Source organism: Cariama cristata, unplaced genomic scaffold, assembly GCF_000690535.1.
Source record: "Cariama cristata isolate BGI_N322 unplaced genomic scaffold, ASM69053v1 scaffold21525, whole genome shotgun sequence".
Classification (NCBI taxonomy): domain Eukaryota; kingdom Metazoa; phylum Chordata; class Aves; order Cariamiformes; family Cariamidae; genus Cariama; species Cariama cristata.
In genome coordinates, this window is record NW_009619498.1 from 2780 (window position 1) to 15110 (window position 12331).

The following is a 12331-nucleotide window of genomic DNA, read 5'->3' on the forward strand; positions in this document are numbered from 1 at the left end:
GCTGTAGCGGAGATGTTTCCTAGCTGCCCCGCTGAAGGAAGAGCCAGTGCCCGGCGGTCTGAACAGCCGCCCCTGGGTCAGCAGCTCCCAAATGGGAATTTTGCCTCTGTCGCGACCGCCTAGAGTTGTGGACTGACAGTACCTCTTCGTGTCAGCTTTCCAGCCTCTGAAACGAGGATAATCTTGTTTTAATTTTGGGATGTCACTGATAGATGCTATAAAAAAATCGCCTACCATCCCCGCTCGGTGTTAAAGTACTTCTTATAAACTGCAAAGACATAAATCATTTGCTCCTGCCTGCCTCTTTACACCTGTGTTTGCCTACGCTTGCCTCTAGCCCTCGTCGCGGCGGCTGGGCTTGTCCTGTGCCAACTGCCACACCACGACCACGACCCTGTGGCGCAGGAACGCGGAGGGCGAGCCCGTCTGCAACGCCTGTGGCCTCTACATGAAGCTCCATGGGGTAAGAGACCGCTTCGTCAAGGGAGATTTCCCACCGGCTACGATGCTGCTTTGGGGAAAGGGTGGTCCTCCTGCCTGCGGGTGCCTGGTGGCTTTGGAGGGGGTGGCATTGGGCTTCCTCAGGTTGGGTCAATGTTTCTGTTGATGCTTACGGTCTTGGATCACAAAGTTAAAAAAAAAATGTGGATAAAATTACCAAAAAATGCCCGGCATTAGAAAATGGTTACACTGTTTTAGCAAGTTATGGTTTTGACAAGTTAAGTGTTTGCCGTTGTAGCTCTCCTGACAGATGTGTACAAAGGAACCATCTCTGGATGAGTGTCAGAGGTGATTTAAACCAGCTCTTCGGTGGGGAAAAAACCCAGCCCTAGATCTTTAATAAGACAGTTTTCCAGGGACAGACATAGCTATGCCAGCAAAACTTTAAATGTCATTCCAGCCTTTGGTAGGCAATAATAGAGGAAGAAAATAGCTTTATCCTGAATGTGATGGAGTATGTTTTGGGTGAGACTTGGAGCCTGTTATGCCCCTGTGGATTAAGTTACAGCCAAGCACAAGTGTTTGAAGAACGAGGGCATTAGGATTGATTGGGACTTGGTCTAGTCCTCAAGAAAAAAGTAAATTATATGACAGGTTTAAACATTATAATGATAGTAAGCATATACATGAATTGTCTTTCCCCAAACTCGTGTTATCATTGTTAAAATATATTTTAAGCCAGTGTTTTCTGTATAATGATTATCGTTGTGATGACACAGAACACAAAGCTGATTTTTGAGCAGATTTTCCCTGTAAATGTAAATTTGGATACTGTAAAGCTGTATCACGGGCAGAACTGCTTATGAGAACAAACACCAAGTCAATTATGGTCTATATCTTCTGTCCTAAGACACTTACTGGTGATGATCTGGTTTGTGTAGCTGGTCCACAGGAAAAGGAGTATTTTTTCCTTTCATATGCATTCTTGCTTTCCAGAATCAGCCCCTGGAGATAATTCCTAACTGACTGGAATAAGGAATCAGGGATCAGATATACCGCGTCTAATTTAATTTCATATGACCTATGGCCAAATGATGCTGGTTTTCCTTAAAAGTGTGTTGTTTATCTGTGGATTGACAGAGGTGTTGGAAACACTGTTTAGTTCACATCAAGACAAAAGTTTCCCTGTTTTCTTTATTCAGCTAAAACTCCCTTGAAACAAACCATTGTTTCGCCAAAATAAGATGCAAAGGTTTTTTTGGAGTCAGTACTGTGACACAGGAAAAATTGACTTGCTGTACTGGCATTTTCAACATCACCATTTGATCTCGTAGTGTATTGTGATTTTTGATATCAGAGTACGTATACAACTCTGTGATTGGTGTGGAAATTTAATTTTTTCAGGTTCCTCGACCTCTTGCTATGAAAAAAGAAGGAATTCAGACCAGGAAGCGAAAACCTAAGAACATAAATAAGTCAAAGGCATGCTCTGGTAAATATAAAAAGATAAGACGGTTGAGCTGCAAGAATTTTTTTTTCCCCTGGCTAGAAAATATTTGTTTTTAACACCAGTTCCTGATCTTTCAGGTAACAGTACTACTGCGGTTCCTATGACTCCAACGTCCACGTCTTCTACTAACTCAGATGACTGTAGCAAAACTGCTTCTCCCAGCACGCAGCCTGCAGGCTCCGGGGTAAGCCATAAGCTGGTGTCCGTATCTGTGAGCAGGCTGATCACTGTGTAATGTTATCACAGCTTTTATCTTATCTAGCAGAACAATAATCTAAACAAACTTTTCAGTTTTGTTAGCTGATACTGGAACAAGATTTTCGGAGGATATTACATATAGCTGTAAACAAAGAGACAAGCTGAAGTACTTTACAAACCTCTTAATTAAGATCTATATAATTTTTATGATTAAGTTAACCACAGCTTAACTCCAGACATTTTGTTTTGAAATGTTCAGGTTCTTCCACTTTAAAAGTTTTCTTTTGGAGCAAAGACGACAAATCATGCCCAATTGATCCTTTCAAGAAACAATTGTGCATGTGTACCTTTTTTGTCTGAAATGATCTGATAAGAATTTATAATTCAAGGCACTGCTGCTCTCACGTTTTCCAAAAGCTGTTTTATAGATATACGCATTTTTACACATTGTCCCAAATGACTGGTAAACCCGAGCAAAATGTTACCCTGCTGTATGAAGGGAAACATAAAGTCTTTTGTTTTAAACTAAGATGTGCACTTAAACCCCGCTCCAGACCCAGCTGAAACCAGGCTGGGGACCCCCAGTGCCTGCAGCGCGGCGGGGCTCAGCCCTCTCCTCGCAGGGGGCTCTTCAGGGCGCGGATGCTCAGCGTCTGGCAGCACCGAACTCCCGAGGAGCACTGGTGTCATCCCCTGCTTTAGTTTTGATCCTTATTTTACATCATGTACTCAAACCACCTCAAACTTCCTTTCTTCACTCAGTTAGCATGTGTGATAACAAATACTACCGCGAAAGTTGCGAAGCTTAGCGTAGATTAATTTCTAGGCTCTTGGCTATACGTATCCGTATCCACACTCACTCCTCGGGCCTTCTGTATCCTTTAATCTGCCACATCATTTCTTCGAAAAGCTTTCCTAACGTGGCTTTCTCTACTCCTTTATTAATAAAAAGAAGACATTGTTTATAATAACTATTTTTCAATATGTCTCGGCGTTCCCACATCCAAATTCCTTTCAATAGTTTAATTCCTGACGTACAAAGTTTCATTGTACAAGAGGAGGAAAAAAAAGATTTTTAGCAAATGCGATTGTTCGTGGACTGACAGGGCCACCCAGTTTCAGAGGCACTGGGTTTTGGGTTCGGATGCTGCCAGACAAGGATATTACTGAAAGGGCTTCTCTTTGACATGCGAAAACCCTGCCAGTCCAATAAAATAAACAGATCGCATCAAAAAAAGAGAAACACTAACCAAAAAGTGAACTGTTACTGGGTTTCAGTCTCCCCCCCCCCCCCCGTGAACTACTACGCACTGTTTTAAGCTCTCCCCTAATATTTGCAAAGGAAGAAACGCAGCCAGATTTTCCTTACATTCTCTTTACGTTGCCTTAAGCAGGACTACTGATCCCGAGGAGTGTCGTGAGATTTATATAACGGACAGGATTAGAAGCGCAATCCCAGCTGAGGCCGAGGCAGCGCAGCCGTGGGCTGCTCGGGGAAGGAGAGGCCGTATAGGCAAGACCCCATTTCCCCTGTGCTGTTGCCTTCTTGGCTGGCTACAGCCTGCCTTCCTTTCTATAGTCCTTCTCCCTAGGAGCATGTATCAAACCTGTTATTAGTAATCTTTATGTTATAATTTTAGTAGTACCATTTGTAATATAGTTTTGCCAGGTGGAGTCGTGTGGGTACCGGAGGGGAGCAGGGTGGGGGCATGGTTGGTGAGCCCAAAGGCTGGTTGAGAGCTGTTAGCAACTAAGAGCAACTCCCGAGGACCCCGAGGCTGCTCTTAATCGCACGACAGCATCCTCCAGTGCCAGGACTTAGGTTCTCCCTGATTTTTCCGTAGTAGATTAGGCTGGGAGAGGACACCTGCAAGAGGGTCGGGGAAATCTGTCCCTTTGTATCCAGCGGGCAGCGCGGTAACATCTGCACAGCCTTTTCCCCACCATGATTTGATCGGATGTTCCCTGCATATGCAAAGTACTTGTAAATTACCTCTTGTGAAAAATTTCAATGAAAGGAAGTGATGGAGAGAGGCTGTGAAACGCACGGAAGCAGGGAGGTTGCAGCAGCGACCAGACACATGGGCATCCCCTTGGCTCTCCCCCCACCTTACAGGAGGGGCTAGTGATCTCCCACCCCTGCACCCCAGTCCCATATGTATGTAAATGAGGACGGGGTTTGCAGGGGAGCAGTTGTCAGGACATGTTGTGGGTATGGCCGCATCCCTCCCTTGGGCGCCTGACTTTGCCCAAGCATCAGCAACTCAATGAGATGGGGATAGGGGAGGCTGGAGGTTGAAAGTAGAAAGCGGTGGCTCTTAAGACTGGCTCCCGTTGCCCCAGACATCATTTGGGAACATGATCGTTAGCTGTGAAGGAAGTAAAATAATTTCTTACGGGCCTAAATCCCATGGGAAGGGCTGAGTGCTCGTAAGGCCCGTTGAAGTTGTCGGGAGCGAAGGGATGTCAGCGTTTTAGAGCGAGGCAGCCTGTAATCTGAAGCTAAGATACTCTACTAGACTTCTGTTTTCCTTGATTATTTTTTATTTCCTTGATTATTTTTTCTTTCTCCATTTGAGTTGACTCATCGACAGCCCGAAGGTTTGTATTTATCCTTAGAACAGGCAATGGCTTTGCACAAGGAGAATAAACTTCTCCGGGCTATGTCAGGAGGGAAAAAACCCTCAGACGGGTGAATCCAGGCTCTGTAATCTTTGGTCGCTTTAACGAGAACGGCATCGGTTCCTGCCAGCGGCGCTGGTGACGTTGCCGAAACACGGGCACCTGCTGGAAGAGTGAACCTGGCTCATTCCCCTCGTGTTACACAACTGGCATGGCAACTTGTTTTTGTTTTGCTCTGTTTTTACTTCTCAAGCCTTTATTCTGTGAAGAGGGGAAAAATGCCAGATTGACATTAGGCAGAGAAATCTGATGACGTTTTAGAAACTGCTATCTGAACTTCACAGCAATGTTGCTGCTAAATGAAACAGAGAAAATGAATTCCTCTACTGGTACAAAAGCAATTTATTATGCCTTTTATGGGAGGCTGCCAAAAGAGTTCCCAGTTATGTAGAAATCTAATGGAAATGAAATTCAGCAGAATTCATTTGTGTCAGTAATATTCACTTTTTGCCCTACGTTTCTTTATCTCTTTTAAAGTAAAACAAAGAGGGGAGGGCAGAAAAAGAGCAGGGCAGTAATTACTCTTGGAAATGTCTTTGAGACTATCCTTTCATGAAGGGAATCCTCTTTGATGCCAATTTTGAGACAAATTAGCAATAACTGTTGATTTTACATTCTAGCTGAAGTTTAAACATTTAAAAAATATGATGAACGAATTGCTGTGGGTGCAAAGTTGATTTCAAATATCCCAAAACATAGAAGTGTTTGGATCGGAGATATTTCGTTGTCCCATTGTGAAGGGGCTCTTTGCCAAATTCACATCTGGATCGAGGGTTTAGGCCTAGTTCTGTTTTCCTAAGCAGTGTAAGTACTGGGTATCCTGTGTTACTAATACGGAAAAGGTCCAGCTGCATGATATATGAAGTTGCCTTACGTCCCCATAAAAAGAAGATTTGAAGGTTTCAGACAGCCTGCATCTGTATCTATACCTGCTCTCCCTTTGATGCTGCTGAAACTGTACAGAGAAAAGCTACGCAGAATAAGTTGCTGAACGAAGGGCACGGTCTGTAGCGCACACCCATCCATTTCCACGCAGGGGCTGCAAGTAGTGTGACTACCAGAAGGACTTTCTACCCTTATTAGGATAAAAGGCAGTATGAAAACTGCCTTAAAATCTGCTTTTTATGGCAGGACATGGAGGCTCCTTGAGCCAGGGCTGATGTCAGTAAAGGCTCAGCAGTACCAAGGGAGCTCTTCTTTCCGAAGACTCTGCTGTGCTCTTTGCCTCCAGTTTGGAGCTTTCTCAGAAGGACCGGAATCACACTCCATAGAGTAACTTAGGATGGTTGACTTGCAGGTAAGACTAGCGCTTCCTTCCCTTGGAGGTTTACCTTGAGAAGTGGTCCAGGACTGGCTTTGCAGTGTTGTACGGTGGAAAGTGAGAAAGTCAGCTGAAATGGCCTCGGCCGGTGGTGAGTTAGTGGGAAAATGCAGCACTAACTGTCCCCAAAATGCCTGACAACTTGGGCCGCATTATCTGAATAGCTTCTCCTGCATTTGCTTTCTTTTGTTTTCAGAAGAGGGTTCGTGAGATGGTTAGCGGTGGTTTTCTTCGCTCCTTTTTAGGCAGTAGATTGGTAGGACATTCATGCAGGCTGTAGGGGAATCAGCCTCCATACAGTATCTCCCAGTGTCTGGATGAACCAGAGACTTGATCTTGTCAAAAAAGGTATCTCCTAACCACCTGGATATTGGAAAGTTGAAGGGCTGAGGGTCCTTCAGACTATCTGATGATAAGATTTCAGTTGGTACAGAATAATTCCATAGCCGTCGGGATGGAGTTTCCATGAGAAAGGCTCACGAGTATAGTTGGTAGGACTTTCACCTGGAAAACGGGAACACGGTGCCTCAGTCCTGGTATGAGTCAATATTTATCGAAACCAGGTGGAATAAGATCAACAGGAGGCACGAGGATCACAGCAACCTAAAATACCAAATAGCCTGGTAGTCAGGGCATTATGCTGGGAGATCTGATACTCCAGTTTAAACCTTCTCTTGGTCTCCTACCTCTTCTGCGTTAGTCCTCACTCCTGGACAAAATAGGATGCTGCTTTCTTCTCCCCCCTCAGTTTTGTACATTCAGTCAAGCATTTTCTTTGCTCCGTGTACAGGTATCTGAAAGAGAGCATTTCATTTTGTATCAAACAGAACAAAGCAATCCAGCTTTTTTGTTTCAGAGGGGAAAACCAGGAAAAAGAGTATTTTTGGTTCTACCCAAAACTTCTACATGCATACGGACACATACATTTTGCTTGGTTTTGTTTTATTGCCAAAGCAATAAAGCCAATTGCTCATACGGCTCTCGACAGCAGTGGGGTCGGCAGCTTTCCCAAGCCACTCTGGAAGTTGCCTCCCTTAGGAAATGAATGAAGTATTAACCACAGATTTATGTTGCTATAATACAAAGGAGAGATTAGAAGATACGTAAACTTACACATCTGCCATATAAACAAAAGGATCAATTGGGCTAGCAAGAAATTACAACTTTGCGTACCAAAAGAGTCACTAAATCAGAAAAAAAAAGCTGCGGTTTTGCAGTGCCAAGACTTGTTCTTCGGAAAGCAGTGAGCGACAGGATTGGGAGAAAGTGCTCTTGGTGGGGATGGCAGTTACTGCAGGGAGGCTGAGGCTGGAAAATGAAGGACTCCATCACAGTTTGCTACTACAGGTTATATGGGAAAGAAGTTTTGGGGAGTGTATTTCAGCTGACTGTGGTTATCATTTAAGCATAGCGAAACTAAACTAGGCTAACTGAAGAGGAAGAGAGCGTCGGCTGAGACTCAGCGTACTACAGACTCAGTGTAATGTCCAAAATTCACGGAGCGTTTTGCACCTGTGAAGTGGATAGAGCAAAGGTCTATCTGATAGAGCAAAGGTCTAGATCAAGGCCCTTTGCCACCCCTCCAGCTGTTAGCACAACTCCTTGGCCAGAGCTTTTCCCTCTCAGCTGCGGAGGTGTGGGGGAAGGTGGGGTGGGTCCCCCTGCCCTCTCCCCGCTCTCCGTGGTGGGCAGACGGTGCAGGAAGAAGTGGGTGGAAGAAAGCAGGAGTTCTTCAGCCAGAGATGCTGGTGCTGTTCCCCAAGTCCTGGCCAGTACAGGCTGAGCAGTCTGGTTTTGGTCTGGGCCAGCTTTAGTGGGGGTGAAGTTGGCTCCAGGGTGCTGACAGCAGGTTTGGGTAGGATGTAAGTGTCTAAGTCCCTCTGTGGCTCTAGCTGAGGTGTCCCTGTGAGCGTGGTGGGCAGGCCCTCTACAGAAAGGCCACCTCCAATCCAGACAACCTGCCTGGGGGCTGCCCCGTAACCAGCTCCTGCTGGTTTGGGTAAAAAGAAGTACCTTCGCGTATACAAACACAACCTTCCTCTGTTTGTTTGGAAGGCAAGCTCTTCCCAATAGGTTTCATTCATTTTTTCCTCAGGAAGCTGACCTTCAGTTGATTATCTATCCTATTATCAGATTTCAGCAATAAAAATAAATCCATTACCTTTTTATTGATAGAGCCATCTGTTGTGAATTAGAAGAGGTCGTTGACTTCAGCAGCATCATTCAGCTTATTTATTCCAGCTGCCAAATGTCCTCTATTAACTACCTGTAACTTCTCTCGTCTTTTGTCCCTTGAAGCTGGAGAAGTAAGAGCAGAGGTAGGCAGGCTCGGGAGCAGAGCCGTGATTCAGCCACGTCCTTTTCATCCTAAAGTTTGTTTTCCATGTCTCACTTTGGGAGCTGCCCGAGCTGCCTGGATTTGTCATGACATTACCGGGGTGGGGTTTCCAGGCCCCGCAGTCCCGCCCAGGTCCTGCCCGCCCTGACTCAATGGAGCCAGGATCCGGCCTCGGTCGGGCAGGGATGGGCAGCCTTCAAACAGGACGTGCCTCCGCGTCCTCCCTTCTGGGGTGCCCGAGGGAGGGGTAGCTGATAACCCCATATGGAAACTGTGGGTCCTTGTGCCCCACCTTTGTAGGGCTGAATCAGGAAAAAGGGTGAATGACACTTTCCAAGCCAGGAAAAAACAGGTAGTGATAAGATATTTGCCTACCGGAACAAGAGCGGCAAATATGGGCAAACGGGAACCTTTCAAAGCAGCTTCTAGTATTTTTAGCTCAGGTTGAGCAAACACTGCTCGGCTCTAATTTAAACCCTTCTTCCACTGTGGGGAGACTCAGGCTGTTAAAAATGATGTCTTTTGTGCCCACAGGAGTCTATTTGATGTATCAGAAATTTTAAAAAGCCTTTTTGAAAAACTAGGCTGATATAAGACCAAAACTAGACCCAAAGGTTTGCGTGAAACCTGTCTCATTGAATTCTCTGTGCATAGTCCCAAGGAAAGATGATACAGAGATTTGTTGTCAATGATCGGCAATTGTGTATTTGAGAGAGCAATAAAACATATTTCTTAGGATTAGAGCTATTTCAGCTGGTTTTGGGGGGCAAGCAGTTGTTCCTACCAACTCTGCATTTCTGGGTAGCGACTGACAGAGCAGGATCCTGGTTGATGACTGGTGAAAGAATAGTGGCTATCAACCATTTTAATAAAAGCTAAAGAAAATACTGAAGTGCAGGTTATTTCAGACAAAAGTGACTGTTGGCAACAACTATGTCTTTCCGAAGGTGAGGTTTTCCCTGGGTTAAGCACAGCACCAAGATCCCTGCACAGCACCATTTGGAAATTACCTTTGAATAAATGAAGCCTTGCTTTTCCTATGTCAGGACTGCTAGCTTGGCACGGCTCCAGGAGAGCCAAGAGCTCTACTCTTGTAAAATGATTAAATATGTATACTTTTCACTTAAACAGCAGGCAGGAAGCTTCTGCAGTCACAGTTTAGGACAGTCTTTTTTTTTTTTTTTTTTTTTTTCCTTTTTAAGGAATCTCATCCGAAGACTATCCATTAACAAGTAAATTAAGGTTTTAAAGTTGACATATCCAAGAGTTAATTTTGCATGAAGTCAGCTCTTAAACATTTCCTTTATCAGGTGAAAATGTTGCCCCTTCTCTGTCTGGCACTGCAAATTTTTCCTCTTTAGCGGATCTGCTCAGCCTCATGGAAAAAATGATCGTTTCTTTGTCTTTGTAATTCTCCATTTCTCTGTTAAAATAAATGGCCTGGCTCCAGTGAGGTTCAGAGGTTCATCTTCGTGCCTACCAGGGCTTCCCTGCGTGTTGTCTTGTGCATGTAGTTGGTGGAAGAAAAAGACTCCTGGTTCAAAGGCATAGCTTTTCTCCACTTGAGACGAAAAGAACAACCCCTTTAGTGGCCAGTCTCACAGGGATGAAGTGGTTGTGGCTGGTGTTTTGAAGGGTGAGGAATGATTTTAGGCATTTCAAGGTCTGAGGGACCTAAAGAAGGCTGATTTCCAGGAGGTGCTCTGCGTCTGCCGCTGGAGAATTGGGATATATCGGGCTTCTCCCACTGGGGATGGAAAACTATAGGTGCCACCACTCCCGGACCACGTTTTTGGTGTTGGCATCTGTGTCCCCTCAGCAGGGGGCAGCGGGACACGTGCGCGTTACCTTCTTCATCATGGTCCGAGCTCCAGGTTTTTCTGTACATCATGCGTTTTCTTTTCCACCTTGCTGTGAAGATAACCGCGTGCTCATCTCCAGACGCAGATATCACTCCCATCAGTGGGACTGAACGAGCAGGCTGACCCTGAGACATTTCTCAGTTGCAGGATTTTGAGGCACAGGAGCAAGCAGAGGGCAAACCCTGGTTTGCCACAGAAACCCTGGGATAGCAGCTATGCCCCGAGCCCACCGCACTCCCGCTCACACCCTGGTGTGTGCAAAACTCACCCGCTCAATGAAATCTCTCTTTGCTCTTCCCTCACCTCCAGGCGAGCTCATCGGTGATGTCTGGCCCAGGAGAGAGCACCAGTCCCGAAAGCAGCAGCCTTAAGTATTCAGGTCAAGAAGGGCTGTACACAGGAGTCAGCCTGACCTCCACGGCCGAAGTGACGGCATCCGTGAGACAGGATCCCTGGTGTGCTCTGGCTCTGGCGTGACCCGGCACGAGGGAAGATGGATCCTGGCGCTGCGCGGCAGCCCCCAGACGTCTGCGCACGGTTTCTTCTGTGGAGCGGTCGCGGCGGCAGCGAGAGTGCTGGCAAAGACCATTCCTCTGAAATTGTTTCCGTGCCTTGGTGGCAGAGGTGTTTTTAAGCCTCCGAAAGAGGCTCTGCCGAAGCATTCAGTTCCTCATCTATGCAAGAAAAATATAGGGAAAGCAAATGCCCACCGGGGATAGCTAATGCAGCCGTACACTCTCAAAAAAAAAAAAAAAAAGAAAAAAAAGAAAAAAGGAAAAAAAAAGGAAGAGATAAACCTAGACCTACTGATAGATTCCAGAAATACATCCTTGACTTCCCCAGCAGCACTGCCTTTCTGATTGTATACTTGTTGTTTTCACTCTCTCATCACCTTCTCCCCCAAGAATTTGGTGGAAGCTGTCAGTGTCAGAGAGGGAGTACCAAAGGCTTTAATTACTAGAGACAGCGAGATACTTTTTAACGAGCGTGAGAAGTTCGTTCTGCTTGAGTCGGTGAAGACATCTCGCATCGAACATTTGATGTCTTCGCCCCATCGGTTCTCTCCTCCTGCGCCCTCCATCTCCAGCGTGCCTTGCTCTGCCCTGCAGAGCCCAGCTATGCCCCTGGAAGAAATCACAACGTTTGGTACAACTCTCACAAGGTCCAGCTTGTTAAGGAGATTTTGGTGTTGTTTTTTTTTTTGTTGTTGTTTAAAATATTTACTCACTTTGCAAGACTGCGATATAACTTTAAAGTACACTGTGACTGAAGTTTATGAAAGTTTGTATTTTCTGGCTGAACTGTGTAAAGTCAGTCGAAATTTGTAAACAGGGTAGCAATCAGATATTTTTCTTCCATATATACAATAATTTTTTTAAAGAAGTGCAATTTGCGTTGCAGCAATCAGTGTTAAATCATTTGCATAAGATTTAACAATGGTTTTTATATGAATGAATGAATGTAAACATTTTAACTTAATGGTACGTAAATAATTTAAAAGAAAAACGTTAACTAGGCATCCTTAGGCTTTTTAGTGCAACAAAAACTCATCCACTTTCTATATTTCCAGTTGTTAAAGCAAGAGTTTCAAAGAACAAGCCTTCTCTCAGGAAAATTGCCCTAGCCATTTGCTTGGAAGTGGTGTACAAAAATGCAAATGCATCCCCATTTATATTTTTTTTTTGCCATCGAATAAGTACGTGCTGGAAAGAAACAAATCACAATGAAACTTTACTACCTAACTGATACATATGTAAATACTCCATAAGATATTCAGGCATCTTGAAAATGTAGGATGCAATCTGTATAGTGTGACTGACGCATAGTTAGGTTGGTTTCCATTGGTTTTTAAGTGGGATGTCATTTGGAAAGTTGTTTCATCAGAGCTTTACAAATAAAAAGGTATCATTTTGGGATTTTTTTTTTTTTTCCCTGTACACTGTGCCTTCTCCTTTGTCTCCAACGCAGTTGTTAAGCTA

General features: G+C 44.9%; 1 protein-coding gene across 1 annotated transcript; it reads left to right on the forward strand.

The window, feature by feature from the left end:
* Window positions 1–337: 337 nt before the first annotated feature.
* On the forward strand, window positions 338–11102 carry LOC104162530 (transcription factor GATA-6; the record flags this gene model as incomplete). The annotated part of the gene is made up of 4 exons (XM_009701282.1): window positions 338–463; window positions 1846–1933; window positions 2029–2135; window positions 10662–11102. Coding segments are annotated over 4 exons (489 nt in total), but the record flags the coding sequence as incomplete, so codon positions are not given.
* Window positions 11103–12331: the final 1229 nt, after the last annotated feature.